The sequence below is a fragment of the Apteryx mantelli genome, chromosome Z (genome assembly GCF_036417845.1).
Source record: "Apteryx mantelli isolate bAptMan1 chromosome Z, bAptMan1.hap1, whole genome shotgun sequence".
NCBI classification, from domain to species: Eukaryota; Metazoa; Chordata; class Aves; order Apterygiformes; family Apterygidae; genus Apteryx; species Apteryx mantelli.
The window spans coordinates 25,593,391-25,607,384 of NC_090020.1; the positions used below are offsets into that span (position 1 = coordinate 25,593,391).

The 13,994-nt window shown below is 37.0% G+C and overlaps 1 protein-coding gene across 4 annotated transcripts in view; it reads left to right on the forward strand.

Annotated features, from left to right (window-relative positions):
* Nucleotides 1-13,785, forward strand: part of PIP5K1B (phosphatidylinositol-4-phosphate 5-kinase type 1 beta) — a 98,543-nt gene extending 84,758 nt beyond the window's left edge. For all 4 annotated transcript variants that reach the window (XM_067315352.1, XM_067315350.1, XM_067315353.1 and 1 more), the window contains 2 exons: nt 7,397-7,514; nt 13,126-13,785. In XM_067315352.1, coding sequence (XP_067171453.1) covers nt 7,397-7,514; nt 13,126-13,128 — 121 coding nt within the window. In that variant the 3' untranslated portion in view covers nt 13,129-13,785. The remainder of the gene's footprint in view (nt 1-7,396; nt 7,515-13,125) is intronic.
* The last annotated feature ends 209 nt before the right edge of the window (nt 13,786-13,994 follow it).

A 13,994-nucleotide genomic window follows, 5' to 3' on the forward strand; every position in this document is an offset into this window, starting at 1 on the left:
AGAGATGCGTGGTGGTGATGCGTGGTGTTCAGAAGACATGACAGTAGTATTTCCATAATGAAAATTTATAAAATGAGCAAATCTGTGGTAAAGCAGAGATTGTGTCACTTGAGGGGATAACTGCTGACTTGAAAGGCAAAGGTTAGTGTCCCTCACAGTGGAGATAGGACCAAGGAAAGAACAAGGGACACCCATGTGAATGCAAGTTCCTTGGTGCATTTTGAGCAATTAATCCAGTGTGGAGTTCTGTAATCTGCTTTACTGGACTATTCAATTCCCACTGTTCCTACCCCAGCCTAATGGATATATATCTGGATATAGAAAAGGTACCAAATTTTAACAGAAAACTATCCTTTTTAAAATAGCCTGTGTGATTACATAGACCATATTTCCTGTTATAAAAGTTGATCCTGTCAAAACACCTCTGGAAACAGTACTGGCAGATCTTCAGGACTTATAATTAATAGGTGAGATAGCAAATGTAATATATCTCAGTAAATAAATACAGTACCCTGTTTGCATCATATGTTTAATTTACTTTTTATAGCTCAAAGGTAATCTCCAGCAAGGAGGTTCTTAGAGGTAGTCTACAATGAAAAGATATACTGGAAGTGGATGCATTATCTAAAGTTTCTGATAAAATTCGGGTGAATAACAAGAAGTTTCACCCCCTATTTTTGAGTCTTTCCTTCTCTATAATGCTATATAGGTAGGCAGTCTCATGACAGAGTGAGAAAACATTTTTTCTGTTCCAGAGTTCACCAATTTTATGACTTGGATTCTAAGACTGCAAAGACCTACAGTGATGTTCACTCATCTTGGTAGGGTGCTTTGCCCATGAATGGAAACTACTATGTAACTGCAAGGATAATTTCTGTAACCATTTCTTAAGGTGTAGAAATAAACTAGTGCTGTGGGAAAGAGTCTGTATTCTCTCACAGGGAAAAGTCTTTTCTTCTTATCTTAAAAGTATCGAACCTAAGCGTGTTCTTCTCCACACAGTCCAATTGTGGGACCCTTTTCCTGTCAAAATTTTCACAAGGTGGCTTACCAATTCAGAACAATAGAAAACATTTTTTAAAAAAAAAAAAGATGTTCTGTTTGCAGTAGGCCCGTGTAGGTCTGAGGTTCTTCCAGCATTTGTGATATTACTGGACTTTACTGTGGGGTAATTGGCATTAGCAATTGTTAGGTAACAAGAGTTGGCAGCACTATAAATGATTATTATCTCAAGAATATGTCCTTCACCAGCAAGTGAATATGACTCTTTTTTACAGACTTTTTTTTCCTGCCTAGCTCACTGTTAAAAGTGCAAAAACAACACTACCTGAAAACCTTCCCATAAGTTGCACAGAATTGCACCATCATAAACTGTACAATATTGCCTCGTATTTAGTTCTCTGCAGTATCTTGAAGCAGACTACAGCGTCATAAGCCAGTCTGCAGCATTATCATAAACTTCTGTCAACTAGCATCAGTTTAAACCGTGAGATGTCAGTTTCCTGTTTCTTAATTTGGTGGTCCTTCATGTGTCCTTTGTTCCATGTGCTGCATGAACAGAGTCGCATCCCTTGTTGTTGTAGTCTGAACAGAGAGAGCTAGGTTTTGTTTCTCTCCAGTACATTTTAAAAGCAACCCCTTAGGTTGCTGTGAGCTTTGTTGGGAAGATCTCTGCATGTATACTGAAGTAGGAATGCCTCCATCTGTGCTTACTGAGTTAGGCAGATCTGATCTGCTTACAGTACTTTTTGTTGGAATTTGTTTTAATGGAGATCTAGAAAAAGCATGTGGGTGTTTCTCTCCATGATAAATTAAGCTTTAGAATGATTTAGCCAAATGTTTCAAGGAACAGTTTGATTGTTGAAGAGAAAACCTAAAAGAGGTTTGGGGGTTTTGCGGGGTTTGGGTGTTTCCATGGGTGTTTTTGTGGATTTTTTTTGGTTTTGGGGGAAGAGAGAGAGTATATTTTAAAACTGTTGCTCAGTTAAATACAGAGATATACCTGTGAAACTCCAGTGGTAATAGTAGTTATTTAACATATAAGCAAATGTTACCAGGTGTGAATTTCTCCCTCTGCCTGCTGCTTTTTGTCTTCCATACTCATCCTTATGAGTCTCAATTCATGACCTTGATTTCTTCTGGTGAGGAGGATCCAGTACAGCTTCCTGGAAGAGACTCCATGTGTGGATTCCTCCCAGAGCTGATACATGTTGAGTCGTGCTGCCCAGTGGATTTGGCTGTGCTTGCTCAGGATTTTGTAATCCTGATAAAGTATGATTGTTTGCACTGTCTCTCTTCAACTAAACATGTATGTCAGGCCAGACATACCTGTCAAAAATGACAGGTCTTATGATTTTAATTGGCAACTGCAAAGAAGTATAGGTTTGTTCACCTCCATGAAATTAATGTGCTTATTGTGATGTTTACTGATGTATAAGCCTGCAGCTAGCTTGAGTAGCACTGACTCTCACTGCCAGACCCCTTTCCTTGAAAGACAGCAGCAGCATTTAGAGGGTCAGCCATACATACTGTTTTTTCAGGTCTGTAGTTTGATGCTTTTCATCATCATTAGTAAAATACTACTGACAGCAGAGTTTTACTATGTTTGACCTACCTTTTGTTCCAGCAGCATATGGTATTTATAAACTGAAATGCAAGATTGGTTTTTGGAGGTGATTTGATATTCCTACATTATGAAAATGTTAGACTAATTAAATCATTTAGTTAAACAGGTCCATAAATACCTACTCACATTGATATGGAGCCAGGATAGACTGTCTGCAACAGTTGGTGTCGTATTATGGTTTAGAACAATAGTTTTACTGCCCATTTACCTTGCAAGACACTTTTCTGACTAACTCTCTAAACAGAGACTTTTGAAGATCAAAATTCATGATGCAATAAACTGTAATTTTTTCAAAAGCTTATATAGCAGTGTTCAAACTCATTGGACGTTGCAAACACGCAGCTATTTAGGGGGTAAATATTTTGTGGGATGTGCTACAGTAAAGCATATTTGACGTCCAGCTCAAAGTCTGTTTTTATTATAATTCTTAAAAGCAGGGGAGACTGAGTGGCTCTGTTCTAATTTATGGTTGCTGCATTACATTATTTTGTCCTACCTGAAAGAAGCTGGTAGTTTTGCTCAGTTCTGATGAGATCCGGTCTTCGCAGTGGAGGGGGAAAAAAAAAAGCCCAAACTTCAGCTTTGGTCAGTTGTCACTAACTGGTTTCTGGCATTCTTCAAAGGTTGTATATTGACTTAGCAAGGAGATCAAATAGTCCTACCTGTCTTGCAAGCAGACTTGCAAGTAGATGCATGTGTCTTTGTGATGTGACTTTATTTTCCCATAAGTAAAATAGAATTCTTCAGTTTCTAAACTGTCACCGGTCATGCTTTTCAGTGACTAGTTACAGTTCAATATGAATAAAATATGGTGAAGGACAGAAATAGCAATTAAAATTTAGGAAGGCTTGGAGGATTCCAGGTGGCTTTGGTGAGGTTTGTGTGTGTTTGTTTCAAGATAGTCCTGCCAGGTTACATTAGTTTCTTGACAAAGTGTAGTTTTTTTTCCTTGATTCTTTAGCAAGTTAATGGGATCTTCCACATCAAATCCTTTGATTCAAATATGTAAGAATTGTATTCTACAAATCTACAGAAGATTAGTCTAATTTGATTGATCCTACTGAGGAACTTTTGCCCAACACTCCATGTTTTGTATTTGTAAATTGTAATTTCTAAGTATGTTTAGCTTTTTGGATGAGGTTCTTTTGCATATTATGTCCAGGAGAGCATTTTAGAAGGACCTTGGAAAATGAAGATTTTATTTTATTTTCTACTCAAGAGAGGAAAAAATGAACCTATTTTCTGACTAAATGTGTTGGAGTGTGCCGATTTGGAAAGAGTCGGAGAATGGCTTTTCTCCTCACTTCAGCATAAGGACAGTAAATATAGTGCTTCTCAAAATAGGATATACATTCACACTAAAGATGAGACTTTTAACAAGATTTTGCATTTTCCTATGCAAAGGGGGAAAAGCAACAAGCTTTTTTTCTAAGTGAATCTTCATGTGTTTCATAGTCACCTAACCAACTGGATGGTGTCATTACAAGGTAATTTCAGTAAACAGGATGATTGTGGTATTCTGACATGAAAATGATTCCTAACTGAGAAGCCTTGTTGACAACAGACTGTATTTTTTGTTTCTGTTTGGAGGATATCTCTGTGTACGCTTGCTGCAAACTGGCAGTGTTTCTAAGGTGTTATTACAGTATTACACATAAACAGTATACTGCAGCTTAATGTGTGGCAGAGTTCAGCTCTTGGCAAAAGTGTTTGCTTTCATTCTAACACGAGCATGGGTTCCAGATGCAAATTAATGTGGCAGTGACTCAGAATTTCCTATTTCTCCTTTATACGCTTTAGATATTAGCTTCCCCAAATGCACAGTCCATGTTCTTTTGCCTTTTCCAGTCTTTATTTACAAACCCATTTATTTTGCCTTAAAATAAAACACAAACTTCTTAGGTTTAAAAGTAGATGTTCTACCTGTTCCAACTTCCAGCTTTGTAAAGAAATTAGTTGCATTTCCTATATACAATTAAGATTTTTCTTACAGAATCGTAAGTTTCTGTAAGTTTCTGGTTATTGAACTTCCAGAGGTTTTCAGAGGTATATGCAGCAGTTTTCCTGTACTTCTCCTTTTAGTAAACAATTCTTCATGTAGAAGATGTCTCCCTTACTTGTAGGGATGAGCTCTAATTATTAAGTGTGAAAGTCACAGCAGTAAGGAGATTGCTACTTGGAAATAAATTGTGAGGGATTTGACTGTAAGAAAAATGTGGACTGACATCTTTGGTGTGTTTGTGTTGCTTTGGTCTCCTCTTTCATGCCTACATTTGTTCAAGAAACTTAAGTTCCTGATGGTTTTCTGTCTGTAAGATTACTCTATCTTTGTACTTCCTTCCACCCCTTTTCTTTCTTTTCTTTCTGTATATTAATATCTAGATTTCTTTCTATACATTCTCTGTATATTCTATTATATGTTTTTATATATTAAGTCTCTTTTTTTTTACTCTGCCTGAAAAGTTCACTACTAAATAACCAAATCAAGGCATTAATAGTAGCTTCTCTTTGGTTTTTCTTTTCATGTTGTTTTTGTTTCTGTCTCCATTTGCTGCCTGGCTCTGTAGTTGGTTTTGGTAACATTGAGACCCTCCATGACATTGCTTACTATAGTTAGAGGCATACTCCAAAGCAGAGATAGCATAGTCCTTATTGCATGTTATAGATAAAAACAGTGCCTTAACAACCTCAAGTCTGAGCAGTGGACTCACATTGCTACTGTTGACTAACCAGGACAGGACATGAAGCAACAAAGATTATAATTTAACAAACTAGGAGCGAAAGGAGATAAGTGCCTAATGAGGAAAAAGCAGACAAAGGAGGAAGAAAAGCAAGTACCACAGTAAGCCACTGAATTAAACTGAGATAATAAGAGAAGTAGGCCTTGGCATTCTGATACATGAAGAATGTATAATAAAATGCCACGGATGTGAATTGCAGAATCCTCACCTGGTGAGAATACAGGTTCCAGAGGTTTTCTAAAACTGGAAATAGTTCAAAATAGAGCAGCATGAGGTGGCAGTGATGTGGCCTAATAAGTATAGGAAGGGATTAAATATTTTGATTATTTTCATTTAAACATAACATAATGCTGGAACAAAAGCTGGGTATACACAGCAGCCTGCCTAGGTTTGCTCTATCATTAGTCATGCAAAGCACAGTCTTTCAGAACAAAGGGTTGACATTTGGGCTTTGCATTTTTTTTATAGCAGTAATAGCTACTCACTGCATATTCATCCTCTGTCGTGTGTTTTTCATATATGGGTCTTTTCACGTACTGAGGCCTGAGCTGCACATCGTAAGTGATTAAAATTTTGCAAGCAAAAGTGAATTTTGTTCCATTTTTTCCCTCTTTTGCCAAGAGTAGTATCTTTCATGCCAGTGTTCGTTTTGTGGGAGATGATAAAACATAGTCAACATTTGGGAAGCACTTCTAGTATTATTTTGTCAAACAGCCCATTTTTTCCTTACCACTTGCCCCCTTCTCTTAAGTGAAGCATTGGCAGAAAAGTGATATGTCTGAAATGTTGCTTAACAGAATTCAAATGGAGGGTGCGAGAAGACTGCCAGTACGCCAGTGGGAGTTGGATCACTCTTGGGATAAAAGAAACAGTCATGCTATTGAAAAGATGATTAATATGCTATATGATGAAAGCAACGCTGTAATGTAGTAAATGTAATGCTGTGCACCTAATACTAGTGTGACATGACGGTGACTGATAATTCATTATTTTGTTGAGCATTTGAATTTGATTTCTATTTTGGATGCTCATTTTGCCCACTTTGAAACTATACCCAATCTGAAATATAACTAAACCATGAAGCCCTCCAAAGGGAGGGGGGGGATTAACTCTCCTTTTTTCATTTATGAACTGTGACCATGTTTTGATATACTGTTATGATGCAGAATTGTTTGCTTTTAACCTTGTGTGTAAACAGGGAGAACACTTAAAAATATGGCTCTGTGAAACAGACTGTTGGATTTTCAGGGCAGCCTGAAGTCAGTTTCTGGTAACTAGTGAAGATAATTGATAGTGGGCACCTAACTCCCGTAAAGGTCCTTTGAGAGTTTCAGCTTTGTGGTTCCAAGCATGTTTGCAAAACAAAACAAGATTCCTGTGCAGATAGATGCATTTGCAGTTACGCGTGCTTTCTCTGTAGCAGTGAGTAAAAATCACATCAATGAATGAAATGATACAGTACACCTGTTTTGCAAGTGCTGCTGCTTTGCGCAGCTGTACTAATTACATTATACTCTTCTCCCACCTTCTTGGACTCCAGATACTTTCTCTTCTGAACAGCTGACTGCAAGTGATCCCCTCTAGGCATGAGAAAGTCCAATGATACTGTGCTTGAATAGTGCTCTTTTTTTTTTTAAACTATTTTAAAATTTAACATGCCACCAAAATTTATACCACTGTAATGTAGAACCTAGCATCTTTTGAAACTAATGAAATTATTCCACATTTACTGTGGTGTAGTTTTGTTCTTCCGATGAACATTAGAGTTCAGAAATAGTATTCCTTCTTGATGAGAATTTTACTTAATGCAAGTAAATCAATAGAAACTGTGGTTTGTGTACATTAGTGAAATGAGCCCCCCATTATCTAGCCATGAATTGTCAACACATTTATAGTTGCCCATTTACTTTTCCTCCTTCCACCTACTATTTAAAGCATTTGAGAGAGCCATAGCTGAGTTCTAAAACACATTTCTGAGTTCTTTGCAACTGGTATTTTTTGTTGACTGTATTCTCCATTCTGTTTCTAGTAAAGGGCTGCCTTCAAGTTCAACATTCACTTTAGAAGACAGTGCCATCTACTTGACTTCAGAACAGAGCACACTGGAAACGGAAAACGATAATGCTTCAGTTTTGGACGTCTATTTAGTAAGTTTTCAAACTGATTTTGGTGGGCTTTTTTTTCCCCAGCAGTAACTTTGATCCAGGCTCAGCAAGAAACTTAAGTATATGCAGAACTTCAAGAACCAAAGGTTTATTTAGATATTCCTTAAACGGCATATGCTTAAGTATCTTGCCAAACCGCATCCTACAAGAATCTAAGTGATTATTAAGTACTGTGTTTTGGAAGTATTCCAACATTACTTTCAGCTCTTCTATGACAGTAGCTTTTTTTTTCTATTATTTATTTACGATGCATATAGGAGGAGAAAAAAACAATTTTTTTCCTCTTTGTGTTGAAGGTTGTACAATGAAGAAAGTAAATTTTCCCAGAGAGGAGAGTGTTTACATTAATGTTTTTGAAGCCAATGAATAATTTAAGTACAGCTGAATATGAAGTACATTAATGGCTCTCAGCTGTGTATCCAGTCGTGGTGGCAAGAATATGACTAAAAATGCACCTTTTTTTTGTTGTTGTTTTGGTTCCTACTGATCAGTTTATCTGACTACTGAAAGATAAGCTCAGGCCCACATCTTTGGTTGTCTTTGTATCACCCATGGTGGTGTTTTAATAATTCTCCCAGTGTATACAGCTCTTGTTCCATGGATGTAAAGGCATTAGGCACCCAACTGTGGTTGCATTTGAATGCAGTTTTGTGCATCTAACTTTTGGGACCCTTTTGAAAAATCTCAGCATAAAGATAGGAGGAAGGCATGTTAAGCTTCGCTTTTTTTCTGAAGTTTGTTTTCCTAAAGCACAAATTAAACAAGCCTGATTATCCTATTACCTCTTCTATTCTTAAAGAAATGTCAATGATTTTTGTGGAAAGAATTACATTGGAGAGAAGAGGGGAAAAAGGAAGGTCTGTTCATTAGGTTTCTAACGAATGTTTCATAAAGGCATGGTTGTTTTCTTTTTAGATAAGGCTCATTGCATTCTTTGTTCTCCTGACCTGTAGAGCTTCCTCATTTTGTCTAATGAGATCCAGGATATATCACGTTTGTGTTTGATCCCCGTGCTGTTCTACTTGTAGGCAGTATCTCTGATCTTTTTTTCTTTCAGACAGCAGTGTTTGAGTATATACAGTACCCGCTTAGTAGCTACTAATTTAATAGTCCAACTCACACAGGGGAGGAGTTGTCTTTCCAACCTCCGCTGAAATAACAGTAGCAAGCAGCCAGTGGTCAGTTAGATATAAAACTGACTTAGTTAACTGTGACCTCGAGTAGCCCATTAAACTAGCCTACTTCTGTAGGACTTGTATTAGTCGGGCTTGCTGCTAGTAAGATGTTGACATGAATAGTCTGTAAAGAGACACACAAAGCCTGAAACGGTATGGGAAATGGATAGGCAAAGAGCAATTACATGCATCTTATCTTCTTGCCTTCCAGTCTACACAGAAACAACTTCTTGTTGAAGATTTTTGCTTTATTAAATAAAAATGTGGTTACCACTAGTACTGCTCAACACTGTGAAGTGCTCTCTTGAAATCCTGTCCATATGAGGTTCAGTGCGATGGTGATCCTTTAGTTAGTTTGGGGCTGGTAATGCATTCATTATTCTTATATCTGGGAGAGTGCAGAAGGTATATATTCCACTGAGTTCTGTATCAACAGAAAAATAAATAAACCCTACTCTAGAGGTATGTAAACACCCAGTGTTTATTCCCCTCAGCAAAGGTCTGGAAGAATAAATAGGTCTTAAGTGGAGAAATTATACATTCTCTTTTGTCCTAGCAGCACCCTTTCCCTGCGACCCAAACCTGACCTGCAGTCCTAGGGTCAAAGTAGCAGCCTGCGCCTCGAGCGTGTGCCTGGGCAATGGCTGGCCATTTCAAGGAAACTGGATGTTGTGGCTAAGCACATGTTACTTAGGTGGCAAAACCAGCTTGAGAAATTACCTACCCCTAACTTATTGGTCCTGTCCCCCCATGCTATACTGCGACCTCCTTGACTATGTCAAGATAGCTGTGGGTGTAAGCTGTAAAGTTAATCGCATATACCCCTGTGTAACTATGCTGAGGTGTGTGCGGAAGGAAGAGGAGTAGGATACTATTTTGTGCACTAACCTTTTACTTCCAAAAGCCTCCCCATATCCTGCAGCATAACTGGGAACAGTCCAGCTGGGAGGTCTGAGACGGAGAGATCAGCGATGTGTGTCATCAGCTGGATTCACTGCTGCTGAGGCAGGAGGCAGCTTTATTTTTGTGGAGGCTGATAATTAAATGCAGATAGGAAGGCAAAGATGCATGTTTTCATAAACATTAGGACAAAGTCAGTCGCTCTTAATAAATCTGTCTCAAAAATATAGCAAATCAGCTGTGATTACATTAGCTAATTCAGCCTTGGTTGAAAATGTTACCAGATACATTTTGACCTTTTAAGAGCATCAGGGGAAAAATGTAGCTTTAAATGTCATTCCCAAGTTCTCCTCTAAGCTCATAGTTAATAATCCTTATCTGTGTTTCTATTGCAAGGCAAGCTGCTGTAGTTTTATCTGTTAGATATTATAATGAATAATATCTCTAACATGCTTTCAGTCAGTTCACTGATCCTTTTCTGTCTTTGCCTCTTGCTTTGATATGCTAAAGTTCTTGAACAACTTTTCATCCCACAGTAAATTAAGAGCTGTGGTCTTTTCATCTCATGAATGAATAAAATATTGTAATAAAATGACCTTGTCTTAACTTACTATTAAAAAAAAAACTTCTAAATGGCATTTGGCTGAACAGTGTTGTGTACAAATTCAGACAGTCAAGTAAGGTGGGGGGACAGAGACTGTAAAAATGAAATTCTTCTCGTAGGTGTTGTACTTCTTGTACTGGTGTTGTTGGGTGATATGTTAGGAAACCCTATGTAGACCCACACCCTGCAGCTGATGTCAAAACTGACATTCATGTCTGAATTTACTTGGTAGCAGCAAGAATTTTGTTGCAGGACAGGTACAGAGACGTCTTGAGTTTCCAGCTTAAAGGCTGGTCTGGGAAGTCCTCAGTTCTGAACAAAGAGGGGGTTCAGCAAACCAGCATTTCCTGCACCTGTCACTCTGAACAGTACTGTTATGAACATCATCAGATCCAAGTTTACTTTAAAATACCATTGGCTAATTTTCTGTTAAATGTTTTAGACCGGATACTAAATTAAGAAATCTAGCTTTCATTAATAAAACATGACTATATTCCACACTGAGCAGTAAGTATAAAGCAATCTAAGTTCTTTCCAAATTTTCTAGCACTGTAAGAAATGTAGTGAGAAATAATTACTGAATATTCTAGTTGCAATTAATTATAATCATTTTAGTTAAAAATTGCAGAAAGATAGATGCAGATATATAAAATAATTTGAAATGTGAAATGTTACTCTCTAGAGAGCTAAAACATTAAAGGGTTCTTCTTTTATGAAAATGCAAAGCAGATGTTTAACATAAAGATGCTGTTTAAGATAGACAGAAGGTATCATTGTACATAGTGATAAACCAGTAACAGGGGAACTGAGTCAGAAATACTGTTAACAGTTTTGTATTTTCCATTTTGCTGTAGAAATCCACAAAACAATAATCCCCTCCTTCTGGAAATAAACTTAGTCTTTTTCAAAATCCCTTGAAGCCCTATTTATTGGTGTTAGTTCAAGCAGCTGCAGCTGGTGAATAAGTAGAAAAGCATTAAATGCCAGCAAATGCTGTTGAACACAAACACTTCAGAAGTTCACTTCACGAACACAATCCTTCGGAAGTTTCTTTAGAGAGATCAGCAAGTGCAATAAATTCCCCAGAGCTGCGTGCAGTGTTACTAAGGGCTGGTCCCTAAAAGGGAAGATCTTAAAAGTAGTCATTGCATGTAGAAAGTAGAAATGACTTGAAGTCCCCATGTTCCTTCTGTTCTACAATGAAGTTTCAACTTTTTTGAGCTTTCTATCCCTGAAAGAGCAGCAAGTGCAATTATGAACTGTGTTTTGTCTGCCTACTTCTGAAATGACTTATTGATAGGAAGGCAGCTGTCATATTATTTTGACAAACTACACTGTCAGTAAAATCAGAGTAGTGAGGTTTAAGTATTAGACTAATTGGTTCAGAATAAGTAAGTCTGATTTCCTTTATACTTACTATGTGTAAGTGCAGAGCATGCCTGTAAATAGCATGGTGACAAACTCTGAAGTTTGCTCTGTTGTGATGCTATGCATGTTAAATCAGCTGATAGTAAATACAGGATTTTGCTTACCTACTTACCTACAGCTTTTCTTTAATAAACTATTGTATATTAAACTATAAACTATAATGGAAGTTCGGTGGTACAGAAATAGTTAGGTGGAAACAATGTTGCGCTCTTTTGTTGGAGGAAAGGTACACAAAATTTGTTTATCATTTAGAAATCCCTACCATTGAAAATTTGATTGCAAAGGATTGATAAGGGCTTTGGTAAAATATAAGACAGGAATAACTGTAGTGATGAGCAAGGCCCACATATTCAGCATCTGGTTAGTGTAACTATGATTTGTGTCAGATGAATTGTGTAGATAACACTATTACATGCAGAATTACTCCTTATGGTTTTATGGCTAAATGCCAGTTTTATTATAGGATTTTAAAGTCTTAAAACATAGCTGGAGATTAATTTTGTATCTTAAAACTGCTGTAGGTACATAGATAGTAGATTAACAGTATTGTTATAAATTGCTATAAATTACCTCTTTAGAAACAATCAAAACTACATAGATTTCATGAAGTTTGGCAGGCAACCAAACCTTAAATCTTTAAAATGTCCATCACAGTTATGTGCACATGCTGGGTCCAATAAAGCACTCTTTCTTCAAAGCAGAATTTTGTTTACTTAAGGCTGAAAACACTACATAAGGCTTAGGAGAAAACCTAGTAGTTTTGTGAAATAGCTTCATGTAGTGAGGTAACCACATCTTTCCTCTGTTATTTGTTTTATCCCTGTATCCATCCATTCTCCCAGGATCTTAAAAAGGCCTAATTCTCTCCTAGATATGAAGGCATGGTATAAGGTGAAATAACTACCCAACGCTTGAATGTAGTTTGGCACAGAGAAGTGTTTTTGTTGAAGTTTTAGGAAGCAATATACGAGCAGCATCAGTCTCTTGTGCATCAAAATCAGATACTGCAATTATGTGCTTGATTAGACTAAAATGTAATATTTCAGATTACCATTAATACATTAGCTGAGTTAGCCACGTGTTAAAACGCCAGCATATATTGTCACTAAACTATAAGTTTTGGTGCCCCTAGCTTTTAATGCACTGTATGAGGAAATTAATTTTCTCAGAAACAAACCCTTGAAAAGAGAAGTAGAGCCTGAAAAAAGTCAAGTAGTAGAGCAAGTCTAAATCCATCATATAACCCCAGACCATATAACCAGTGCAAGACATCCCAGACATTGATCATGGGATTGCATCCTGTAGTGTCGTTTGCCCATTCTGTATCATTTTGGCCCTGATTTCTAAGGCCAAACTCAGTCTTTATCAAAAAAACTCTCTCTTGCATCAAAGTAACCCCAGCTGTTGTGCAGTGGAAATTGTTCAGAGGATCTTGTCCTGCACATTAAAATGTCAACCCTTTTGCTTGTTATTTCTGTATTTCCAGTAATAATACATGAATAAAACTACAATGGACAAGAAGTGACCACAGTTGATGAACAGCAATCTCTGTACTCCTGATTTAAAAAGGATGAATTTGCTGAGCCTACTAGACAAAGAGTAATAATCAACTGAACTTATCTCTAAGAAACGTCAGGATCTTTGAAGCATGGAAAAGTTGGCCAGAATTGGCCAATGTGACATGAAACATTCCACACTCCGCTATCATGTGCTGTCGCTTGCTGAACTGTGAAGAACTGTCTGTTAGAGCTGCTTTCTAGTATCCTGCCAATCACCTTTTTTGGACTTGAAAGTGGTATTTTCTTATTGACTTTCTGGTGACTTCATTTGCATGCATTCTGTAACTATGCACAAGCAAAGTGTATTATCTGCTTTACCTATTTAAAAATCAGCACAGTGGTGAGTAAAATTAACTTCATTTGTTTTCACCCTTCAGTTCTAATCACTTAAGTCCCTGTTGGTGGAAATTGGAATTGATTACATGCAAGGGTTAAGGTAAGTCTCTGCACATACTATATGAAAATGAGCCTCCAAAGCTATTTTCACTGTTGGTGAAAAGAAGATAAAGTTGTTATTTATAACAAGGCCTTATGTTGTGTACATATATTGTCTATGAAATATTTTTGATTTTAGTTTATTGCTTGTAAAAGAGAAACTATATAATTTATTTAGTAAATACTACTGTAAACTATAGTTTTATTGACAAATAAAATATTTTGTTCCCAGGACTCTGACAAGTATCAACTTTGTGATTCATACAAAATGTACTGTTCTGGTATTTCTGTACTTTCAAGAAACTGTCTTTAAGAGATGGGCCAACCCATTGTACAACACAGCATCTGTCTTGACCTTCTA